The 26959-nt window shown below is 32.8% G+C and overlaps 1 protein-coding gene across 1 annotated transcript in view; it reads right to left on the reverse strand.

Moving 5' to 3' along the window:
* The window catches only part of LOC133197171 (roquin-2-like), a 34830-nt gene extending 16111 nt beyond the window's left edge, over window positions 1-18719 (reverse strand). Inside the window, exons 1-12 of the mRNA XM_061333055.1 lie at window positions 18615-18719; window positions 10258-10317; window positions 10007-10116; window positions 9531-9834; window positions 9165-9416; window positions 8638-8813; window positions 8102-8302; window positions 7598-7730; window positions 6578-6806; window positions 5864-6028; window positions 3962-4299; window positions 3488-3783 (exon numbers count right to left, since the gene is read on the reverse strand). Of these exons, the coding sequence (XP_061189039.1) occupies window positions 3488-3783; window positions 3962-4299; window positions 5864-6028; window positions 6578-6806; window positions 7598-7730; window positions 8102-8302; window positions 8638-8813; window positions 9165-9416; window positions 9531-9834; window positions 10007-10081 (2169 nt within the window). The 5' untranslated portion in view covers window positions 10082-10116; window positions 10258-10317; window positions 18615-18719. The remainder of the gene's footprint in view (window positions 1-3487; window positions 3784-3961; window positions 4300-5863; window positions 6029-6577; window positions 6807-7597; window positions 7731-8101; window positions 8303-8637; window positions 8814-9164; window positions 9417-9530; window positions 9835-10006; window positions 10117-10257; window positions 10318-18614) is intronic.
* Window positions 18720-26959: the final 8240 nt, after the last annotated feature.

A 26959-nucleotide genomic window follows, 5' to 3' on the forward strand; every position in this document is an offset into this window, starting at 1 on the left:
TAGCTGGATCTTAACAAATGAAGGCCAGTTTTAAATAACCACTGCCCTCTCACCCATTTGAGTAAAATTTACTGTGGACAAGTGAGAAGTCTAAAATTTTTATACCAGGGTGTACTTTAAACATGGCATTGTACTGAAGATAGTCCCTTCAGAAAAAAAAAAACTTGGTTTTCAGAATCTAAACTACAGTGAAAACGGTCTAATCTGACATCTGTGCAATCTGTTTCACTGTGAATTCCAACCCTTATTTAAATTCTCATTTTACCGACTTTCTTTTGTCAATACACTGTGCAAATTTAGTCTATCGGTACATGTCAGATTATACAGGTTTCACTGTATATGTAGAAAATTTCTAATTATACATGTATATGTACTTAGCAAGTGCTAGAAATGACTAGACAGTCACATGAAAGTTTGACACATATAATCTATATCACTTAAGAATATATAATACATTATACATAGTAATGTTGTAAATGTACAGAAAAAAGATATTTAAACAATTTCTGTTCATTTTCTGGTGTCAGACAACCAATATACTGTGAGCCCCTACATTTCAATGTGATCTAGAAAAGTTTTTATAGATGATATTCCAAATCACTCCAAGTTTAAACTGTTGGCCACAACACTGAAATAAGTCATGCTCTTCTCAAGACCTCTACACAATTCAAGGGCATTAACTATAGGTCCTGATCGTCACTGTTACATTACTTAACCCACTGCTGTAGACAAATTACTGAGAGTAACTAAGCAACAATGAAACCAATTTTGGCCTGGTGAATTTGTTGCATAGAACATTTGATAATTATGGAAGAAAACCTTTTCTCAGTTTAAATTCTTTATCTAAATTTCCCTCTCTGTGTTCCGCTGTTCAATGTAAGTGAAGGCTAAATATACTGACTTGTAGTTAATAACCAAATTCCATTGTTCAAAGCTAAGTAGATTAACCGTAATATGAACTGTCTGAAGCTTGCTATGGACACAATATTGCACTTAAAAGCATAGAACATTATTCCAATGCACTATCACTCCCTCACAGGCAGATACCAATACACCTTTAACATATTCATAAACACAAACAATGGAAATTTTTTTAACAAACAAAACAAATGTTTTATGACACCTTCTTTGACTAATTAATTGAAAGCTATGACACACACACAAAATCATTCTGAGGTAAACCAGTCAATGATCCTTTGCGTAGTTCACCGGTATAATATAAACTAGAATGAGGTACTGGTCCACAGTAAAACATACCAATTCCAAAGAAACATTACAAATCCACTGATAAGATATACCAAGTGTATGCAAGGCTTGACAACTTCCAACTCACAGTGACTGTACAACACTTAATCATTCATTCCAAACTAGGGCATATCATCAGCAAATAAGATCACAGATATACTGGCATATACAGATGTACATATATTTCTTCTTGTTTAAGCTTTTTTCCTCTTTTTCTTCATTAATTACAATGCACACTCACAAAAAAATCTGGTGCCTTGTCATGATCTCCAATACATACATGTAGATAAAAAGTTAAATTGCTTATTTCAAGAGCATGATTCATGTATAAAGTCACACTTAATTCACTCATCCACTGACAAAAACTAAAAATTTATAAAACTGAAATGGCCATTCAGCTAATCGTTGCCCATGAAGCCTGCTGGCACAGCCTGCAAAACAATATCATGGAATATAATGCTAACCCGTTACAACGGTCCAGTAAATGGACAAGTGATAGCCACTACCAATCCGATTTACTCTGGTTCTGACAGACTAGAATCAAGCTGGTGGCTGGACCTATCCCAGGATTCCGTTGTAAATCTGATGTGTATTAGCTATGAACCAATGAACTAAGTCAAAATAAGCTTTGTGATGGCCAAATGACAAAAGTTCTCTATTAAACATTAATTTTGATTAAAGTAAAAGCATAAGAGGAAAACTACATGTGGGGAACATATTAAGCAGCATGAACTGGTCGGCATTTCTTTCCTTTCCATCATTTTCTTTTGTTTTTACAGTAAATCAGGTTTCAGAAGTCTTTATTAATCCAAACAATCTTGCTTCTCTTTTTGGATGTCTTGGTTTTAAATGTCCCATGATTCAATTTTACCAACTTAATGTAAATCACTTTTTATTTACATGAACTTTATTTTTGCATGATCATATGTCAGAGACCCTCTGCTTACAAAAATTTCACTCTCGTGTATATCAAGATCTATTAAATACAATAACTAAAATTCATGAAAATTTTGTCATGCTTATTAATACGTGCCAAATAACTATTAATGTGAAAAACTGGTGATCTACAATATATTTACCATACTTCTTTCTTTTTATCTGTTGATAATGCTTATAGTCAGTGAGACAATAATTAACAAAACTCTGACAGGTATTAACTTGTAACCTGCAGAATAAATCAGTAAACAACCCACAAAGCTTATGGTGACCAGTGCACCAGTCCTCACAGGTTTCTACCAACCTCCTTTGCCAGTTCCCATTTTGGTTTCTGATTTCCTGCCGAGATAAATTTTCACGAACAAAAATCATTCTCTTTATTATAGATGACCACATTGTATTTCTTAAAATTTTCAAACGATTTTTTTATTCAACAAATGGGCATATACATGTTGACCCTCTTGTAGCCAAATAGAAAAATACTTCAGATGCCCATGTGTCAAACATCTAAAATCTGTTGAATAAGTAAACAATGATGAAATTAATGGACTGGTATAAGAGAATGATATATATGTTCTACTAAAATTTAACTCATTAGCAGTGTGAATGGATTTACAAGGGGAATCAAGTTTTCAAGTTCAGTCATATAAATCAGCCGAAAGGCAACTGTTGTTTTCTTAATTTTATACTGTACTTCCAAAAAAACCAAAACCCTAAAAAAATTATGTTTTTTCTATAATAACCTTATAAGTGATTTATAAAGTACATTTTGACTGGCCTATATGACTGGTACAATTTTAAACACCAGTGTACTTTGAACAGAATAAAAATAGAGACAGGAGGGGTAGGAAAAACACATTCAGTGTAAGGACAAATAAAAAATATATTACAGCAATATAAAAAAAAAGTTATTACATTGCAATGTACATAAGTCTCAGTGACCATATTTAACATGGTTGTTAAACTCATTTTGTATATGTAATCACTTTCTAACCATCAATCCTATAATATCTTTTGGAATACAAAACTTACCTTCCACAAACTGTGAAATCACTTATTTTTGTGAGGGTTTGAATTGCTTAGTTTTATGTGGCATGAAGACATCCACAAATTCATATTCTCAACAAAATGTTAAAATTTCAAATACTTGTATATTACAACTCTACACTACTTCAAGCATGAAATAAAATCCCAAAGAACAAATATTCTAAAAATCCTCCAACCATGAAACCTGATGCCCCAGAAAATAAGTGATTTTACAGTAACCTTTTCAACAGACCTTAAATTAACCATTTTTTTTTCTTACCTGATTTTTAGAGCCCACATCTCCTGCTGATCTTGCACCCATATCTTGGGCAGAGGATGAAGAATTTGAAGTCACTGTCTGGTCACTAGAGTATACATCTACATTGGAAGGACCCTGCACTCCACTGTGAGAATCCATGTAAGGTGGGATCCCACCTGGATTCTGAGTGTAAGGCATGTATCCAGGTGGGAAATACCCAGGTACAAACTGCTGATACTGGACACCGGGGTACTGTGGCTGTTGCATCATGGGATATGGTGAAGGGATTGATGGATGCTGTACACAACCTCTGTTTACTGAAACAAAGAAAATTCTGCCTCTGTGTTGTAAGCAAACAAATAATTTAATCAATGAATTCAGTACAAAAAAAAACTTTTACTATATTCATAACAGGAAAAATAAAATTAATTTTCACAAACTCTTCAGTATTGAAGATTCTGCACAAATGCCAATGGATTTTTTGTTCAAACCTACCTTCCATTTGGTACATATCCGAGTACCCCACTCCCTGCATATTCATCATGACTCCTCCATTACCCACAGGTACCTGTGGGGCACTGGGGTAGATCCCTGACTGTAACATGCTAGGGTGGTACTGGTGATTGGGGTACATTGGAAACTGAGGTGGTACCATTGAGCTTACACTGGGTTGAACAGGAGGTTGAGGGGGCAGATTCTGGAAGTTGATCTGTGGTTGGTGGGCATGTAAGGCTGATATGGCAGTGGTATCTCCTGTCTTCACTGGGTCAATTAGAGACAGAGAATTTATTCCCTGGGTCAGGTCCTGGGGTCCAGCAACAGCAGGAACAGAACTACATTTACAAACACAATATGTAATTTACAAGTACAACTAGCATTCAGGTGCACTAAAGGAACACATACACTGTACATAATTTGTCAGTGCTATATTGTCTCGATCAACACACTCTACAGGTAACTCTTGATACCTTGAAATCTGTGGGAGTGAGGAAAAGTTTAAAATAGAGATCTCAAGTTTGAGTTTTCAAGAGTCCAGAATTTTCTGGGTTGGTTGACAGGTTTTAAGATTAGTCTAACCAGATGTTATGATTCTCATTTATTTCTGCTAATCTTACACATGTGCTTTAACAGCGATACTCCTTTGTGTTTTTTCAGGTAATTTTTTTTTAACTGATATAAGCAGAAATGTATACTGTCATTATATTTATTTAATCTATGTAAGACAAACATCATATTGTGCAGATATATGTGAAAACAAGATTTTATAGCATTGTAGCATAGACTATTTGTATCTGTTAGGGCTGGGTATTGGTTGGGAATTTTGCATTGCGATATATTATGATATTTTAAACTGTAACTGTGACATGTACACATTACAATATTTTTAATAACAGTAAAAATGCTCTTTTCTTAATTTATTAACCTCCATTTATAATCACAGTGAATAAAACTACATGTGTATTTAAATTCGTTGTAGCAAAAAAAAGTTCTTGTCGATTTCACTTCAGTTCTGCAATGAAATACAACCATACAACAGCAACTCTATTGTTTGGCATGATTGAAAGCTTTTCTGGCATCTTAAATTTCATATTTAACTTTAGAAATCCCAAGCCGAAGCATTTTACCGATATATCGGTACTGGAAAAATGTATTGCAATACGATATTTTTTGTTAACAAATCGCAATAAACCTGAATATCGATATCATTGTGCAGCCCTAGTATCTGTTAATATCAAACATCCAACATCTGTTACCAGTAATATCAAACATTGAACACAGTTCAGTATTTGTTCAGTAATTGTCGTCCTATTGACATTGATGCTGTTATGCATAGTTTTTGTATTCTTATTATTCATTTAACTTTGACATTCTGACTCCAAATTAGTGTCTTGTCTCCAAATCATGGTAAGACAGTCAATGTTACAATTTTTATAAGAGCAGACATGTAACACAGAATATGATCAATTATCAATCAACTATCACATTGCATTGTACAAATGTCACCTAAAAAACATCCCATTCATTGGGTCAAGCATCTAACGCCGGGAGCCATTTAAATGTCTAGGTAAAGGTGCTAACTAGGAGATGTTTGCACACACATAGCCACTTTGAGGTAAATTACAACAGATTATGCATAGCGGGACTGCATTGTGACTTTAAGGGATCAACAGTTTCAAAAGATTGAGAGTTAGAGAGATTAGGAGTGAATTTGCTTAGTTATACATGTATATTAAAAAAATCAGAACCGGAGACTCACTTTGAGTGATCAAAAACTTTGAGAGATCAAAGTTTGAGTCATCAAGTTACCTGTATTCTAGAAATGTCTGCCCATTAATGTTTTAATGTATTAATCTTAATTTGTTCACAAACTGTGTGCAACCTGATGACATCACTTACCCTTGGTCTTTTATGGCTGAATCAGAACTGCTGCTCAACTGTCTTTGTTTCTCCAGAGATGTTCTTGTGATATGGTCCAGCTGGACTTTCTGCTTTAGGGTCAAGGTCGAAGTGTCATTTGCAGGGCAGGCATTTCTACCAGATCTTTTGTTTCTTGCTCTGAACCTAATTTTATTGGATTAGGACAATATAAACTTTGACAAGAGTAAAAATATTTTCTGAGTATGTGTTACATATACTATTGATACACAAGAAACATTGAAACTAGCGTCAAATTTGGGCCACAGATTCCAAAATTCACGCACTCATCCAAAGATATGTAGAAAATCTATGCTGATATTCTTATACTTTCTTATAATTTAGATGAACGGTTTTTCTGATCTCTCACAGTAGTACATTTCATTTAAATTGAATGACACGTCATCTTGATCTATTTTCTCCATGTATATTAAGATCGGAAAATAAAATTACTACATGTACTTATCAGTAACAGTAAAATAGTTTTATGGACGAATCAACCTCAGTAATCATAAGAGAGATAACTCTACTGATAAATCAGTGTTTCCTTTCTATAAAACTTTCACTGATAATTTGTTTTGAATTCTAAAATTTTATTGTACACTATTATTGAGTATTCAACTGTCATCATGACAGCAACCATTTCATGTAAGTAAGCAGAGGGTAATTCTCCTTTAACATTAATCAATTCTTTACTTTTCTAGTTCCTCCTGGGAGTGAGCAAAGGTACAGTTAGTTCCCCTTGGACAGCGACCTTTTTCAGACAAATCTCGGCACATACTGGTCTTGTAACGGACATTAACATATGCTGTGTTATCCACTTTCTTGGATCCATTACTTTGTATGAAGTCCACCAGACCCTTTACCACTGTCTTTACAGCTTTCATCACTGCTTCTAAATTCTCCCAAGATGGAGTTGGAGCCTCTGTTTTCAAGAATAATATACTTTTAGCCTTACAGTTAATATATCTAACTTTTCATCTCTGTAGTATTTTAAATCCTTGATTGTTTTTATAACATAGCACTTTATCAACAATATTACATGTGTCAGAGCAATGCAATGTGATAACACACTGATAAACTGCCTGAAAAATCAAACAGTAAAATAAAATGTAAATTAGCACTAAATACTTCTTTTTTTCATTGTGTTACTAGTATATCTTTGATAACCTATAGTTTAAATACAAAATGGATAATATGGTGGCTCATTTGTATGCATATCTCACAATTTTTACAACAGAAAGCAATGCAAAAGAAAAAAATGATTGATCAATACTAAATGAAACAGAAAAAATAGGTTGTATTAAAGGAAGTCTTTGAGGACTTCATGCTTTCATTTCTTGTATTCAAACTTCTTGTATCCATGTAACAAAGTATTGGATGATTAAGGATGTGAATGAGTATCTCATAACCTGGATTTTCAAAGATCTCAATTTTAAAATATTGAACTGATATTAATTTTGTAAGCATGTATATTTGAAACTCAATTTGTCCGAAAACTTTTGAACCCCGAGGTAAATTTTGTATTCTATACTTCCCTAAAATACATTTGGTAGTCATATTTGTGGGAAAAAATCTTTATTGTGAATTTTCCATGAATACTTTAATGAATTCGTTATATGGATATAACGAATTACAAATATAGCAAAGTAAATTCGCAGGTCTCCAGAACTTGGCTATAACCAACTTTTACTGTAGAATGTTTGTCAGACATACCTGGACTAGGATCAATGCTGGCTAGGAACTCTAAATGTGGGCGGAGTCTCTGTAGGTTAAAGGGGTCACCACTCCGCTGAAGGGCCACCACTAGTTCATTGGTGCTCTGAGTGAAGGACTGGGGAGTCTGAAGCTGTAAAAACACTCTAAATAAAGATCAGATTTTAACTACATGTTGAAATCTGACTGTCAATTTTCCAAACTGTAGTCTTGCTATTCTTAATAGGTTCATATTTATGCATATGATTTGTCCTTAACTTGTTGCCCCACCTTCACCCCCTGTGCCATGATTTAATCAAATTTTAATCTACATGGCATGGGTAAGCTTTCATCTAAACTGACTGAAAAGAACCTTCAGTTTTAGAGAAAATGCTTTCAAAGAGATATTTTTTTAACTCCCTGGTAAAGTCAAACAAGCTTCACAAGTGTTGATAATAAATGCAATGCAAGAAATAATTGCATCGAATATACACTGTGGCCTTCTCTAGTGCTTCCCTGTCCTACCTTGTCAATGATAGACTGCATGTGTGATTTGTGGTTTGTGTCTCCGTACAGTAATGATGACCACTGATCTGGTGCGATCCTCAGACCAGACTCCATGGCTATTTGTATGATCTGTGAGTCATGCTCTCGTCTCAGGGCCTCATATGAACGGAACTCCTCCTTCAGTTGCATCAAAGAGGACTCCTCATCTCGCTTTGTGACCTTATAAATTAAATGAGGTTGTGATTTCCAACTGTATTGTGAATCACAAGTATCACAAACAGTGCCTTAAAACCTATTTTCCATCCTATCCATTAAGCAGATTTTATTCAAAATTGGAGGGGTTGGAAACGTTTTACAGAAAAGGTACATAATTTACTAAGTTGATGATTTTTCTAGATTTTGAAATTTTATTCTTTCTTGTAAGAGAAAGTTTCTCTTTTGAGGTCTGTATAGGACTAAAAATTGAAGCTGTGATTAAATCACACACAAATTCCTTTACACTTTACTGAAAAATGGGTACAATAAATCCTGATGTGTTGGTTTATCTGACCCACCTTAAAACAAGAAGCTCTGTACAATAGCTGAACTACATGTCCTATGGCTGTCTTGGAGGCTTGAGGATACTGTGACTCTAGACGCTGGACAACAAACAAAACCAGAACTTTTCTTGACAATAAGGAACCATCCTCCAGGGCCAACAAAATTAGCTTAAGAACCTCCTCCTGCATAGCTGAAAATGTTCAATTGTCTATATTCTATGAACATAACACCCATTACAATATTTTTATCAAATGCTGTTGCCTGAAGGAAAGATAGAGATATCAATATTCCTTGATATGAAAACAAGTTAATGCCATTTTTTTTAAAGTTTCATATTATATTATTTACTTAAAACTTTCTGCTTTGTTGTTGTTGTTGAAAAAATATAATCTACAATCATTATGATATTTGCAGTACAAGAAAGAGTTGGTCCTATGACTAAATATTATAAGACAGATACATTAATCTCATGGCTTGCCTGTGAGTGTCCAAGAAAACAACATTAGTAACAATTTTATCTTTTGTATCTTAAGATACATACCAGGACCCAGGAACTGACATCCACGAGCACGCACAGCGGCCCATAAGTTTGAAGATAATTGTTGGGCATTTTGATGCTGAAGAATGAGTTCTGTAACAGTTCGCTCACCAAGCGAGCGAGCTGCCCGAGCAGCACGAGCTCTACCCTCCTCCTCCACTAGCTGACAACTCACAAGAGATACAACCTTTCTCTGCATCGGGCGGCTTAATATACTGTTACTTCCGGAACTTATTGCTGCAGCTGTTGAACAACCTGTATAGCGAAAAAATTCTTCAAAAATAGAAACCCTTCACAATTTCAGAGAGATTTTTCACAAATTAATGATGCATGAGTTTACAACTTTACATCAACGACTTAAAGATCTACCTTCAGATACTGGTTTAAGATAGAGAGCTATTTCTTCTATACAGTGCTTTGCTGACTCATAATGTTTTGTTTTCTCTGGAATAGGGATTGGAACTGGCTGTTCACTCTCAGCTGGTATTGCAGCTCCCACTAACTGGAGCAGGGCATAGTTAACAGGCAGCTCACTCACGTCCCTCGTGATGGCACACTGATCAAATGGACATTTTTTCTGGGGGAGATTGAGCAGACATGTTCTACAGACAGTGTGCCCACATGCCAGACTGACTGGCCTACGGTCAGTCTCATTGAAAACATTGTAACACACCTAAAACACAAATGTAAGGAAAATAATTACATTATCAATAGGAATCCAAATATTAAATTGGATGATACATGAACCAATGAGAATGAAAAATAGTTTTGTGTAGGTACATGGCTGTTGTACATTGAGGTCTTCTCAAATTTTCAGAAAAACAGATTTTGGGTTGATACTACACCTGGCAAGATAGGAACTCTGTCCACTGAGGGGCTTGGGCTGGCATCTTCTCCCTCTCACTCTGAGTTACCGACATGAAGTGGGATCCACAGTGCACCAAAAATGAAGAATCTGTCATATACAGCAATCTCACTTATGCTTGTGTTTGGTGACCAGTACCAAAGTGGGTAAATGAATTAGTTCTTTTATCAATCATGAAATCAAAAGAAAAATTCTTTTAAATTATATATAGTTTCTAGTCATAAACAATACCTTCAAGCAAATCATCTTGATTATTCCCAATATTCTTCAAAAGCAAGCACTTAACATCAGCTAAAACAAAAAATACAAAATTATAAACATTAAAAAGACTTTTACTGATTTTTTTTTTTGCAATATAGTCGAACCTCGTTATCTCCAACTTGATGGAACCGAGAAAAAATTTCGAGATATCCGAGGAATTGAGATATTGAGGGTAAAGAACAGAGAGTTCTATTCCTGTGTGTGGTATTTTTACACAACACAAGTGATCTGCTCTTAGATCTAAAATAACTTTAAATCAATTTCAAATTACTAAATTTGTAATCAAGCATTCTTAACATTTTGTAAGGCCACAATTAGGTAATTAATTAAACACTTTATTTACATTTTTTTTCCTCCCACTTAAGTAAAGAACACTAATTTTTGTTTATCAATGCCTCATAGAACATTGGTGTAAATGGCCTTTATCTTACATTGAAAATGAAACAAATGAACCCGATATTTATACCTTTATAGATTGTTATTTTCAAACAATTTTCTCAATATTCAAAATACTCTACTATTCTTTTTCCATAGCATGATTCATGTATACAGAAGATGGTCCTTAATACTAAATACATTTCAGAATCAGTAGAAAATAGGAATTTTTGTTAAGGCTACTGCTACAAACAAACATTTGTCAAAAATGATAAAAATAGATAACAAGATCTATGTTTACATAAATCAAATAAATCAGTTTTACCATTTATATTCAAGATTTTCTTAGTAGTGTCCTGAAAAAAGTGTGAAAAGATTGCATAGAGTTTTAATGAGGAATGGCAAAAACAGAGAATTTTAAACATATCATAGAAAATTTACAATTTCTGAATAATCATAATTGCATCCTTTTCAACCAAAATAAATCAAAAAATATATACTAATCCATGCATCCATATTTTTGTTTGTGGCAAGTATCCTTGTATAAACACGCTTATTCACATCTTGTTTCTAATTATAAAAATGGAATTTAGAAAATTATCAGTAAGTAGAAAAGCCTGACTTGAAAATTAGTCTGTGTAAAATAAATTTCAATTAAAATTGGTAGAGATAACAGGTACAAAAGACATGCTAATTAAAAACAGGAAATACACAATTATCAAGTTATAGCCATGACATCATAAAATAACATTCAATTAAATACCTAGCTACAATAATATAGTCAACATGTTTTTCTTACAAAACACTGGAAAGTCAAAACAAGACTTTTTTTGACCATGGTGCACATAGTTCATCTGTATCTCATTTCTCTCTCTGACAAGCAATAAAGTAGATATATAAAACACCTTAATACAGGCTTCATCTAAAATATAGTCAAACCTCATTATCTCAAACTCAATGGGACCAAGAAAAAACTTCAAGATATCCAGGGTATTCAAGATATCAGTGTTTGATATACGGAAGTTCAACTGTATATGATATCAATAATATGAATTTCAAATTATAGCTTTCTCCAAGGTTTCACATTTTTTGCATTAATAAACCAGAAGTCTCAGATGAAAGCTCTACCGGTTTATATTTATAACAAAGGAAGAGAAAAATAGCACTTGCACTTAAAACTATGTAAGTAATGCAACAGCAATAAAAAGAATAATGGTCCTTGGTTTAGTCTCTTTGTGGCAAGATTTATTGCAATCAGATTAAAACTGTTGGTGGAGTAGCCTTTTGAAAGAATTTCACCAAATTTTCTATTTTTAGTAATGATGGCAAAACCATTCATCAAAATCAAAAACTGAAATAAAACTAGAAATATGTTCATAGGACATGAATGCCCCGCCGAGGGTACATTAGTAATGCAACATTTTAACACAAATTGAGAAAAGTGAGGTCAAGGTCAAAGGAAAGGTCAAGGTGAAAAAATATTGATGCAGTTGAATAGCTTACATCAGTATGAATCAGCATATGAAGTTTGACACTAATTTAAAAAGAGTGAGGTCAAGGTCAAAGGAAAGGTCAAGGTCAAAAATTGCTGATGCAGTTGAAAAGGTTACATCAGTATGTATTAGCATATGAAGTTTGATAAAAATATTATGAATGGTTTCTTAAAAACTGAGCTAAACACTAATTTAAGAAAAGTGAGGTCAAGGTCAAAAAATAGTGATGCAGTGGAGTAGCTCTCATCAGTATGTATCAGCATATGAAGTTTGACACTAATTTAAGAAAAGTGAGGTCAAGGTCAAAGGAAAGGTCAGGGTCAAAAAATGTTGATGCAGTTGAATAGCTCTCATCAGTATATCAGCATATGAAGTTTGATAACACTATCTTGAATGGTATCTTTAAACTGAGCTAAACACTAATTTAAGAAAAGTGAGGTCAAGGTCAAAAGAAAGGTCAAGGTAAAAAAATGTTGATGTAGTTGAATAGCTTACATTAGTATGTATCAACAAATGAAGTTTGATTACACTATCTTGAATGGTATCTTTAAAACTGAGCTAAACACTAATTTAAGAAAAGTGAGGTCAAAGTCAAATGAAAGGACAAGGTCAAAAAATGTTGATGCAGTTGAATAGCTTACATCAGTATGTATCAACATATGAAGTTTGATTACACTATCTTGAATGGTATCTTTAAAACTGAGCTAAACACTAATTTAAGAAAAGTGAGGTCAAGGTCAAAGGAAAGGTCAAGGTCAAAAAATGTTGATGCAGTTGCATAGCTCTCATCAATATCTATCAGCATATGAAGTTTGATAAAAATATCTTGGATAATTTCTTTGAAACTGAGCTTTGAACAGAGCTAAACGCAAAGTGTGACGGAAGGACGGAAGACACTATATGCCCTGGCCATATTCATGGCGGGGCATAATTATGTATCTCAGTGCAGTCTACTTGTGTGCAAAGTTATAGAGAAAACAGATCAAAACTATAGGAGGAGTAGCATTTTGGAAGTATTTCACAGATATTTCTATTTTTAGTAACCATGTCAACAGTATTATTCCCAAATCATATATTGATATACAGAATTATTTATCTGAGTTTGAAATCTTTTGTCCAAGTTATATGGAAATCAGACCAAAACTGTAGGAGTAGCATTTTAAAGGAATTTCACAGAAATTTCTATTTTTAGTATCCACGGCAAAACCATTCATCAAAATCTAAAATTGATGCACTTAATTATGCATCTTAGTGTAGTCTACTTGTATGCCAAGTTCTCTTGAAATCATACAAAAACTGTAGGAGGAGTAGCGATTTGAAAAATTGTTTACAGTCAGACGATCGCATAAGCTATTCTAGTCTCTTACTAGTAGAGCCAAAAACACTTTTGCACAGCCATTTTTGAATTTATCCCCAATCAGATTTCTTCTGTGAAGAACAGCAGGAAAGGGATAATGGAAATAACTCCAAGGAATACATTCAAAGTAACATTCAGATGATAATTTTTTTTTCATGTTTATAATCTTTCAATTTTTAATTCCCTTCATCCAAAGATGTTTTGTGGACAGTTTGTTCTAATTAACCCAGAGGTTTTAGAGAAGACTGATGAGAATGTAAAAAGCTTTCACTGACAATAAAGACATACTTGTATGCATTCATCTACATATATTGACAAACTCTGATCAGAAAAGCTGTGGCTCAGGTGAGCTAAAACAATCAAAGTTTAAGGGTAATGAACTTGTTAATTCGTGAATGAGAGGTACCCAGGAATTCAACGAAAATAGAGCCACCATGAAATCTAATGATTCCATAGTATTAATTACACTTTTTTTTAATACACATAGTGACCACTAACTTTTGGACATCACAAATCCAAACTGCATTAATGTTTTTTTCCAATCAGTATCCAAAAGCATGGGGATAAAAATAAGGATGATAATCAGATCACCCATGACTGAGCTATTTTCACTTTTGTCTTTTCTGGCTACTCTGATGGTTGTTACATAAGCAAAAAGCCAAAACTTTATCAGCTTCAAGAAAAATACCTTTCAGGACTGTGCTTTTTTTTTTTTTTTTTTTTTTTTTTTTAAATTATTATAAAAAAACAGCTAAATTATTTTCTGAGTTGATTCATTTAAGAAATGAATTTAATAGCTGCCCAATTTGTACGGTATAAAGTGGGTTTGGGCAGTTTACGCTAAATATAAACTGCAAAGTGGTTTATAAAAAAGCATGAACTGTTCCAACTCACTTTATACAGTATAAATTTGGTAGCTATTAATTTCATTCCTTTAATTTAATTTTCATTTGTTAGTGTAAGAAAAAAGAAGACTGCCCTTAAAAAATGACTTCGAATTGTACAAAATTTTGTATAGAATTGTTACCTGCAAATAATCTATAGAGTGATAACATTTTTTCTGAAACATCATTTACATATATTATAAATAACAAGGGATCAAGGACTGAGCCTTGGGGTACCCCGCCATTTATAACCTTAATTGCTTGAAGACAAAGTATCTTTGTATATAACTTTTTGAGTTCGATTGTTCAGGTAACTTTGAAACCATTCAAAAAGATTACCAGAAATTCCACAAGTTTGTAGTTTAAAAGGAAGACCCTTGTGCCATACTCTATCAAAAGCCTTTGAAAAATCACAAAATATCATACATGATTTTCCCTCATCAATGCATTTAGCAATACTGTGGTATGTTTCTAGCAACTGATAAACGGTTGAATGACCAGGTAGAAAATAGACCAGGAAAAAGATATATATGTGTGGTCTGCAGTGACATTTTCAGAGACAATGACATTGTGTTTTGTTGATTAGAACACAATGATTTTGTACACAATCCTTTGATTCTGGCTATGGTCATTATTTTCAAGAAATTTAGATCTTGAGAAAGAGTGAACACTTCAACATGCATGGTAGATGCATCACTGTTCATTATGTCCTACATATTTTTTTATGTAGTTATTTGTGCAATGATAGATGTGAACATTTCAAAATTAATTTGAAGCTTGTTCCATTTTTGAATACCTGAATGTACAGAGTAACAAATTTTCTGCAAATGTAGCGTGAGCAATTGGACAGGGTTCTTTCAGGATTTGAATATTCCAAACCATTATATATGCATAAGCAGACTGCATAAAAATATTCCAAAATGAAATGTTGAAATTCAGTCTTCTATGGCATTTTCATGTGTTACTACATGTATTAGTAACTTACTAAGAAGAACACTTTGTTTATAAATTAACATCATGCAGTGATATGTGGTAAGTCAAATTAAAATAAAGAAATTTCAAAGTAAATATCAAATTTAAGTCATGAATGGGATATTTATCTGTCTTTTAAAAATTAAGCCATAATGATGAGCCAAATTGAAAAATAACAAAATTAAAAAAAAAAGTGAATAAAAAAAACATTCTTTTTTTGCGTTTTTGATGGTTTATTTAAATTGACTTTATTATTCTGAAAATTTTAGACTCAGTCAACCTTTTTCACTGTAATTTTTATTAAGTACCGTACTTGGCTGAATATAATTCACATCGGTGTAAAATACACACACCCCTTTTAATTCTTGAAAATTTGGGAAAAAACACAGTTCAGTTGTATTATACGCAGTCCAAAAATTGACCAAGCAGTAATCTTGTCTTTTTTTACATCACGGCAATTTTTACTTAAAATCTTTGTGGAGATAATGTATTGAAAATTTAAGCACAATAATTTTTCTTCAGTCAGAGATGTCCCAATCAATTAGCCTAGATAAACACATACTTACACCCCTCTTTGTCTTTTAAAATACAGACATAACCTCTCACTGACAAAACAAATAAACTAACAGTTATGAATGAAAACAAGTAAATGATTTGCAAATTTTGAAGTTGATAAAAAATAGCTTTGAAGTGGCTTGAACATTACCAGATATGAATGAAGTATTTCCATCTTTTATTTCACAGTAGTTTATTTACCACATAATAAAAGTTATGATGTCAAGGCATATTACTGGGTGGTTTGTACAAGATATTTACGTGCAACTATAACTGGAAACAAACAATTCTCTAAAATAACATTTAAAATCTTTTTCTACAATGTTGTCTTTACTACATGACAATAATTAAATGGATATGATGACTTTTCATATCTATGTGTCTGACTTTTTCAAAAAGACATGCTGTAGTTTTAAGGATTGTCCAATCATGAAAATCTCATCTGCATATCTACTAGATAAAACTTTCTTTCATTTTATAATGATGTCCTATGATAAACTACCTATGAACCCAGTTTAATTAATGATAGAATGTTCCTTATGCTGGCAATGTCACAAATTAAACAGGGCAGATAACTCTAATCAAGGATATGCTACACTCAACTCAGAGTCAGAAAATGTCAACATGCCATGTAAATTTAAAACAAGACAAAAAAAATTTGAGAAAATGCATCAAGTTTTTCATTATATGGATTATTTTTGGGGGGTAGGAGCTTTCACAGGCTTAAAAAGTTTATGATCAACTTGGTGGTTTTTTTCTGTGCAACTTCTTTCTATTCTCCAAAATCATGTCATTGCAGAAATTCACCGCTTCCCTATATATACGATTTGTAGCAACTTCTCATCACAATTTATCTTGGTTATACGACATTGTTTTTTAGAACTATTCACCCATCAACAGCTACACTGTGATGTCTTTGTACATGTAAGAGTCTATGCAGTATAAAAATGATAACTGTAAAATAGCTTCATTTGAAAATGTTGCTACCAGGTCCAGTACAATCATACATTTACCTACATAGCTATAATTACCTACCGTAGCTTTATTTACCTACCTCATGTTAAGGTTGGATACCGGTACTCAGTACCAATACCGTACCGAATAGTTACTTCAATAACTATATAATAAAATAACGGTAAAATATCGTTTCATTTAATACCGGTACTAATAACGGTATTTCTCAATCTTTGAAACATTTGAATACATTCAAAATGATTTTTAAAAAAGAGATTCCAGACTCGCTAAAATAAAACTCTCCGCGCATTGAAAGGGTAGGCTAATTAACGAAATGGATGCTTACTACGATACTTGCTTTTGACTGCCGATATTCGAGGTAAATCAATACGTATATTTAAAAACAAAAACATTCAAATTAAATGTTTTTTTAATTTTATTTATAAAAACTGATAATAATCGTAAATAAAAAATGCAAAATGTCGCAAAAATGTGATCCATTTTTAATGTTTCATCGTTTACTCAACTTTAGTGCGACCAAACAAAATGGGTCCTGGCAAGTGGCAACCGGGTGAAGCGGTCAGCTGTATCTAGTTAAATTAATTTGTTTGAGATTAAATTTATTTGTTTTGTTGATGATTTATTAAAAGATTGAAATATAATATAGTTTATAGGCTCATTTTGGATTATAACATTGAATGGTTGAAGATTGGTGAAAGCACATTTGTTATAAAATGAGCCCTAATTCTCATCCATCAAGGTATAGTACCGTATCATATTGTTTTAAAAGTACTGGTATGATATCGTACCGTTTCATCCTTAACGGTATCCAAACCTACCTCAGGTAGCTTTATTTAGCTATTTCAAGGTAGCTTTTCACAATTTTGCTTTTTATTTTAAAAAGACAAAAAGTCGCTAAAAATGTCTACTAATATTTATTCTAGGAATTATTTAAAAAGCAATCTAAAGCAAAGGTAGTTTTAACATTGCTGCGTTTGAACACTTAAAAGGAAAATATGTATTTCCATTGTTTGAGTAACTGTACACCATCTTGTGTGCCATGAGGCGTGGATAAGTATGATTACTTCACATTGTGCTCACGTTAATCAAAACTGGTTTTCTTTGTTAGTTCACTCAAGAAGTAACTGTTAGGTCACAAATTAACTGTTGTATATAGCCCCAAATCTTTTAGAACTTTGATTGCAATTGCACAGAAAAAGGCACATCTCCAAGAGTGATTTTTTCATGAATTGTTTTCAGATGAGTTTAAAGTTGAAAATTATCATTGCATCAAAGTGCAATTTTCTGCACTTTCTGGGAAAAATACTAATTTGAGAAATAAGTTTGATTTAGTAGCTAAATAAAGCTACTTCAGGTAGGTAAATAAAGCTATGTAGGTAATTCAAGCTACGTAGCTAAATCTAGTGATTGTTCCAGACCTGGCTACAGTAGTATGGCAATAGCTGCAAGTCTCCCTATCATTTAAACAAACATATTAGCAGTACAAATTGAATATTTACATGCATGCCCTACTTACGTTTTCGAATTTTCAATGCATTTTTACGGTTGTTTCATTTGAATTCACCTGTAAGGGATCCAGATCCCTCCTGATCGCCTTTATTTACACTATTCAACTGTTCTGTTTAAGACCCCTGAACTGGATTAGACCAGTCCTTGTTTTTTGTAAAATATCGCCATACAGCAATGTCATGACATTTTTATTGCTTACATACTCACCATTTACAGTAACATGAAGCTTCTAAAACGAAGCATTGACCATAATAGTTTCAAAACTATACAGTTTATAAAGTATTAGATGTTGACTCTTCACCCCATTTTTCTCCTAAATTTCATTGATGCTTACTACGCAAGCGCAAGAAATCTTGCATCTCGATCCCGATCTATTGTTATATCATTTCAGAAATATTTTTTGTTTGTTTGCCTGGATGTTCAAAGATCGTTTGGATTAGGAAGTGTGGCATTCTTTTCTGTTATTATTAGAAAGTGTGTCACTGACCCAAAGGTTGTTTGGGCAAGGTCACTGAGTTTAAATTCCTAATCGGACCTTAACCTGTTAATTTTAACAGGAAAAACAAGATGTGTTTGTGAAACACTGATGCCCCCCGTTTGGCAACTTACAGCGAAGGTTAAACTTTCTCAAATGCAAATCAAATATGTTGATACCCAAAGTAAGGTCTTACAACAAGGAATATACATGTGAAATAGAAATATGAAAGCCCTTGAACAGTTGAAGCAACTATTGAAAAGATCACAGATGCTTGGGGACGGGACCCCCCCCCCCCACTCCTCCGTGTTCCATACTCCAAGGGTTCTTTGAATTTTTTATATAAAAAAAAAACCTGTGGGTTTAACAAACAGGTGCATGGAATAACACAACTAAGGGAGAGAACACGCAGTAGCAATTCCCCAAAACTTTTAGAGTTTTTAGAGTTGTCCCTCTTTCTTTATCTTAAAGACCGAATTATTTTACAGTAGACTACAGTGTTTTAAAGATCTTTTTAAAATATTCAAAATAATTAATGTCTATTGGTCCATGAATTAGTCGCAAATGAAAAATATCGATCTGATAATTTTGCCTGTTGGAAACACTCAATTCTGTCAGGCAATATTTATAACCAGGGCAAAAAATTATCTAAAAAGTCTTGGTCCCATACCTTACATAAAGAAAACAGTATGTGTCCCATCCTTATTTTGTATGGAATTTTAGCTCATCTCTTTTGAAACACACCGGAAAAAGAATAAAACGATCATAATGTCAATAATAAATTATCATTATCAAAAAATTATATCAAAGTTTCAACAACAAAAAAAAAATGAATTTGAGGAAAAATTCGATCCACCTCTTGTGTACTACCTTGTGACTACCACTTGTAAGGTACAGAGTCCATTCAGTTGAAGAAATGTCGAAGAAAGTCGGTATTTCTCTTTTCTCTTTTCAGAACTAAATAATTGGGATTTTTTAACGAAGTTGGATCCCGATTTTTAAAGTCTTGAGAATTTTTTGTCAAGTATATTTTTGGTATCTACACTTATAGTTTAATTAAAAAGCAAAACAAAAATTTCCAAAAAAAAAAAAAAGGTGCCAATATGCTTCTTTTGGCGCTACGCTACATTTAATATGACCTTTAAGTTTTTGCACTGAAATTGTGTCTTTATCATAAATCACGTCTTCGAAGTTTTCTCTCCAATGTTTTTTATTCAAATACATCATGGGACAAAATATACTAAAATTTTATCTTAAAAAAAAAGATACATTAAATCTGTTATCCTTTATATTCAGAAAATAAAATCAAGAGTGGGAGTCTATGATGTAAATTTTTAGGTATTACTAAAAGTGTTAATTTTAAGTTAAAATTGGCTCAATTTTTTCCTAGACTTTCAGAACACATTTACTATATTTGTCACAGTATTATGATAGGATTCGAAAAAATTAATTTAATTTATATTTCAGAACCAGCATAAAACATTTCACTGCACAAAATAGCTCTGTGTGCAACCAGCATGGAAAAATAGGAATCTAAACTTAACAGTATTGTAAATACTTCAAAAGGGAAAAAAATCAGGGGGAGCCAGTCTTTCAACATACATTTTTAACAAGGATATGCTTGAAAAAGTGGGATAGGGGAACCCTGGTGTGCCTGGTTGTAAAAAATGCTCGTCCCATCCAAATGACCCCCACCCCCAAATGCCTCAATCCGGTGTTGGAAATTTTAGCGGATTGACAAGGCGTTTTATCGGGAAAATGGACGTACTAGCTGAAGATTATACGGAAATTAAAATAGTATGTGGACATTTTAGCTAATAGTTAAGTAAAATGCATGTTATACCTTTTCCGTTAGCCAAACTATGTTGCCCATTGCTAACCTTAAAATACAGTTCATATTTAACAACATAGTTACACTATTCATTTACATCTCAGTAATGGCTCTGTATCTAATCCCACTCTCGACATAATGGTGTCTTCTAGTTTTACAGTGCTGTACTTCTAAAAGGCTTCCACTACTAAGTTTTTTTCTCATGCCTTATCCTTGGTTGTGGAGCCAGCCTGTTGGTCAAGAATAACCGCTAAAAATACATATATAGAAGAGTGGATTGAGTAGAACATATGAATAAAAATGACTAAAATGTCCACTGAATTCTTACAGGTATTCGATTTTTCTTCCGCTAAAATGTTCATTTACATCCTTTGCAACTCCACTTAAATGTCCTTTGCCCCCTCCATTATACCAGGGACCCTCCCCCCTTCTTGGTGATAAATATTACCTTTTTCCCCTATACAGATAAGAAATGATCAGAACCAAGCATATGAGGACTGGAACCAAAATTATGGAAAAGCGAAGCAGAATTTTTGTCGTAAGGGAACATATTCTGTTTATTTTTATCCATTTATAATTTTGAAATGTAAAATCAAATTATCAGGTGTAAACTTAAGGTTTGGAAGAACTTACAAGATCAAATAGGGATCCTCCTCCCCTCAACTTTTGTTTTGAATGAATACCGCCTGCCAAAAATCGTACATGTTTAGATAGAATACAAAGATAAAAAATACAGTTTTGCAACCTGTAATAGAAATAAACAGATACGTTAATAATATTGTAATCTATTTATAAGATTTCAAGAGTAATAGTGTGTGTTAGAAATTAAAACCTTCGAAATCCAACAAGACGAGTGTTATGTATTTAAATAATTTTCATTTTAAAATTGTATGAACATAAGTGCATTTGTAAAATCTATTGCTTCTGATAAATTATCCGAAATAGAATTTTTTTAAACACTCATTATTAAAAAAATAGCAACTGAGCCTCTGTAATCCAAGAAGGGAAGCGGTGAATTCGTGAATATTGAACGATGCATCTCTAATTAATTTAACACGATTAGAAGGATAATTAAGACATTAAGGATTAATTCTTTTTTCTTTTAGCTTTTCTGCTTTTTAGTGTATTTGTATTATATTTTCTTGTCCTTAAGGACCCTCTCTACACTAAACGAAAATGTTTTTTGGACATTGAAAAAATTATATTGTATAAAGGTGTAAATATTGAGCTTATTTATATCGTTTTCAACATTGGGTGCCTGGCTTTTACCCCCAGGAGAAATGTTCAAGGGCAACAAAGTTTTGATGAACAGAAATCACTGTTGTTTACTTAAGTTGGGAAAAAGCATGCAGATGAGGTGTTCAATTAATTTATCATGGCCTATCGAAATGTTAAGAATGCTTGAATTGATTAGAAATTGATTGATAAACTGTAGATTTCAATTTATTTCATTTTAGATCTAAGGGTAGATTACTCTAACTTCATAAAAATACCACAGAATCAGAACTCTTTATTGTGCAGTGTATAGAGGGTTCTTAAAATTCAGGATATTTTATTTTTAAAAAATGGAATTTGCATATTTCTCTCATTATTATGCAATATCAAATTCATATTTCGGATTCGTCACAATGGCAGTTGCAACGTCACAATAGCAATTATGACGTCAGTTTACTTCAGATTATTAGCAACGAATGTCGGAATAGTGTTGACACCTAATCAGAAGCAAGACTGTGTTGTTGAAAACAATGAATACTCATAATCAGGTAAGTAGAAACTTTGTACAGACATAGTTCAGGAACCATGAGTTGTAATTATACTTATAGTGCATTTTCTTTCGGATTATTTTATTTAATAAAATATTCTGGTGTTGGCATTAGTAGAGCCCGCTAATAAATTAACAAAATATGAACGTAAACTATCTGAAGAGTTTTTTAGAGAAACAGCTCATTGTTATTAGATTAATAGAATGTGTTACGCAGTGAAAAACATGTAACAAAAATCTACGCAATTAGTTATCAAAATTACATTTACTTGAAATATGCGCTAAAAGAGATTTTTATATCAACTGTGGTTTAAAACAAAGTAAAATGTTAGTTGCTGCTGTTGAGGGAGGGATTTTTTTTACGATGTTCCACAGCAGTGAATTTTTGCAATGCTTAAGTGATATAATGTGCTTCTGTTTTTGTTTCAACATATTGCATACTGTTATGTAGATATAATTATGTAAGCAGATATATTTTCCTAAGAAAAAAAAAAAGAAATATACATTTTTAACGTCACAATAGCAACTGTGACGTCAGCCATTCGTACATCATTAACAAACACGTTGTATAATTGATTTTAAGTATTGTTTAAATTCTCCGCAACTTATGAATTATGACACAGATTCATCATCAAAAATTCACGTCCTTCTTTAAAGTTTTCTTTCTGGATTCGTTTTGAAAATGTAATATCTCTCTCTTTCTATTTCAATAATGAAATCATTAAGTTTTGTTTCACGAATTTCAGAGTAATGAAGATGTCCCTGTGCCTCAGGAGCGTCTAGGTCAGACAGAGGTCAAAGATATTGCCCATGTAGCAGCAGAATCTTCAACATCAAAATTGGCCAATTCTAAGGTAGAAAAATTGCAAATGAATATCTTACACTAGAAAGAAAAAAATAATATTGATAATATGAGTCTTCCAAAAACGTTATGATCATAGTATTCTGGTTTCTAAACGTGTTTTTAGGTACCTGCATTGCAATTGAAGGAACAAAGCAAAGACTTCTATGAGCCTAAGATATCAAATGAAGCCCACGATTACACGTGCTCAGTCGACACTTACCAAAAAACAAACAACTGTCCAAATCAAAGAGATAGTCACTTCTTGCAATTTGGAGAAAAAGAGATTCAAGAGGCTGAAGTTAACGCAAGCAGTAATGGATCACCCGAGAAAACGGAAGAGGCACCCCGAATCGACAGTTCTGTGATACAACACATGAAGAGACAGGTACATATTTTTGATGCTAAATCTGGGACTGTTTTAGGCGAGATTCACGCGCAGTACCTTTCCTGTGAATCGGACGGAGACGATAGACCACCAGCGATAAACACAGTTGAAACCCAAACCAATGGGCCAGAAAGTGGTACCACAAAGCCCCAGGGGTCACAAGTTAGAATATTTTGTTTTTGAATCTTTGGCACGTGTAAAAAAAATTCCACTAATTGAAATACATGTATGTTTATTAACTTACATTTGTCTTATTACAGAGCTCAAATGTCGTATAGGGAATTCGAAAACCACCATGAAGGATGGAAATATTCCCACATGCAGCACCGAGAATCGAACAATGTAAGAATGTTTTAAATTTACGAAAACTTAAAGATGTGGCATTTTCCACTTCATATATTTCAACATTGCTGATTTTGAAATGAACACGGTTGATTTCTGTCACAGGAATATACTTGGACTGAGGGTCATTGATAGCGAGATCACTCTTCTGTCAACGGAGGTAAGGAAAAATGGCTAATTTAGGCGATCTCTGAAAATTTTTGTTCATTGTCTAAATGAGACATTTTTCCCTTTGATATATTTTAAAAAGTATTTTAAAACATTTTTTAAAACTACAACAAAAACATATTTCTTTCCCAAAAATAGCATTGGTATCATGATTTTGATATGTAATATTTTCAATTGATTTTTTTTTTGTTTTGGTAACAGATAATTGAGTTCCACACCCAGGGACCGAAGTCTGAAAGTACTAGTGACATAGAGAACGATTATTTAACGAGACACCCTCTCATGCGCCTGTTTCTCTGTGGAGCGTGTTGCTGCTCAGTGAGTACAAGTTCCCGAATACATACAATATACAACATTTGTGTTAGAATGACCTGTTTGTAACGAATATTACTTTTGAAATATTTGATAAATGTTTTGGTTTTTTTTTTCAGAAAGAAGTGAAAACCAAGGGTACCAAGAAAGTTGGACTGTTCCAGAGAATTCGAAATTTTTTCCGCAGGAATTAGATGAACATTCCTGACTGTTATATGTATCTGAAATAAGAAGCTAATCTGTGATATACTCTTATCAGAGTTAATTAAATCTTATTTTTATATCCATGTTATGTTGTTTATTAATGTGGTTCTGGTGACTGGGATGTACATGTATGGCGAGTTGAATGATTCCACGACTTTATTATCATTAAAATTGGTACAGAATTTAAAAGGTTGTCTATCGAATGTATTATCGTATATAATATAAAATACTGTTTTTTTTTTTTTTAATTAAAACAGAATTCTGAACCAAACGGCATTTCATGCTCAAGGACCTTTTTATATGTGTGTTATACAAGGTACTGTAATGCAATACTAATGCAATATATTTTGTCTAAATTTGGGTCCACACAAAATGTCATGGAACTGTACAATGTAGGCAAGACTCCAGGAAACTTTCTGGAGCGTTTTATAGTCATTATCCCACGTAGAAACTATAAAGTTTATCGGCAATAAAAGCAAGTTCAGTCGCGGCTCAAAAAAATATATACTCGTACATGTGCATACATCTATCGTCGCCAGTGTAAAGACGAATAGTGACCCCCATGGAATAATGACCGAGGGTCAATTTTCGAAGTCGAAAAATGAACCTTTTGCCTGTAGAAAAATTGGCATCACCCGTAAAATCTGCATACCCTATGTGAAGCAAAATGACCCCGTGGAATAATGCAGGCATTTGCAGAAAATTGCATGATTTTTATACTCATAGTACTTAAGTTTCTTCTGTGTACTTCAATTATTTTCTAATGCATAGTTTAAAAAGTGTTTCCTATCATTGCAAAACACCTTAAATACTTTCTTATTTCATATCATGCTAATTAGCATTGGTGTCTAAGGCTAAATTAAAAGAAAAGTCGATTTCTTTAAATCTGTATTTGTAACATAACTTTATAGGGTAAAAATATCAACGTTTTAAAAGACTGTTTTTAAAACTTCAAAAAACCTTGAATCACATTGAGATGCATAAAATGAAAATTGTTGCATGAAACGATTTCATATTTAAGCTTCATTTTGAGACTTTTTGAATTTAATGATAAATTAAAGAGTTATCCTTCCTGGCCCCAAGACCATAAACTGAGAACAGACTTAAGTCAAATTTTGATTTTTAATATCTTGAGTTTTATTTAATGTATTTGCTTAAAAATTTGCAATGTTGTGTAATATTTCAATTCAAATATAAGATGAAAATTTTGTTTCAATATCAAAATTATTTCAAAAGTTTTAATAGTGAAATTTTGACTTAAGTCTGTTCTCAGTTTATGGTCTAGGGGCCTGGCTGAGGATCGGATATCCTTAAGTGTTGTATTTTTTCCCCAAAACTTTTCAATTAGCGATTTCCTCTTTAATTTCTTGTATTTTACCTCAAAATAATTATTAACATAGTAGTACTGGTATCCTAATTTAGTATTGACTGTTAACACTCATTCTCTCTTAATGAATAAAAATAAAAGCATTCAAAATTACATTATGTATTTGTAATTTCTCTGAGGATGAAATATGCATGGAAAGGAAGCTACACCCTACACACACCTCACGCACACACCCTCACACACTTTAAATACATTGCTCCCTTGTTTTAGGCAGTATTTTTAAAAATACTTTCAGTCAATTGTTCTTCCAACGATATTCTGAAGTGGACATGATTGTATATACAGATATCAAATATATGCAAGATAAACATCAGATCATTGCACAGGAAGAGGGAAGTTTGATTTTCAGATTGTAAAATTCACAAGATTTTTATAATGACAAAAAAGTATCTACATTTACTTCAAAAAGGACATTTCAGCTGTGTGGTAATAATTGGTATTTTGCAGGTAAGATATATACGACTTTGTGCATGTGTTACGAATTAACAAAAATATGTAAGATTACCTAAAAACACACACACACACACACAGAGGGAAGACATGAATCTGTTATTTTTTGACATCCTCTCATCGGGCAGGATCTATATATGACATAAAAGCATCGGTATCTTTATAAATATAACTTAGCTTTTCGAGTAATTTGAATTTTGAGACAATTAAACATTTTACAGGTAGATATTTCTTTTTAGCGGATGATGGCACCATGATGACCAAACTATAAAGGATATATTGATATGCAATATGTTTATTTTTAAATAAATACCTACATTGTACAGCCTTCTTATAAAGTAACATTAACAAGAATAAAATGCATGTTACATATGTTTTATTAATAGCATTTG

The sequence above is a fragment of the Saccostrea echinata genome, unplaced genomic scaffold (assembly GCF_033153115.1).
Source record: "Saccostrea echinata isolate AGI-Se365-2 ecotype Australia unplaced genomic scaffold, CSIRO_AGI_Sech_v1 ptg000030l, whole genome shotgun sequence".
Classification (NCBI taxonomy): Eukaryota; Metazoa; Mollusca; class Bivalvia; order Ostreida; family Ostreidae; genus Saccostrea; species Saccostrea echinata.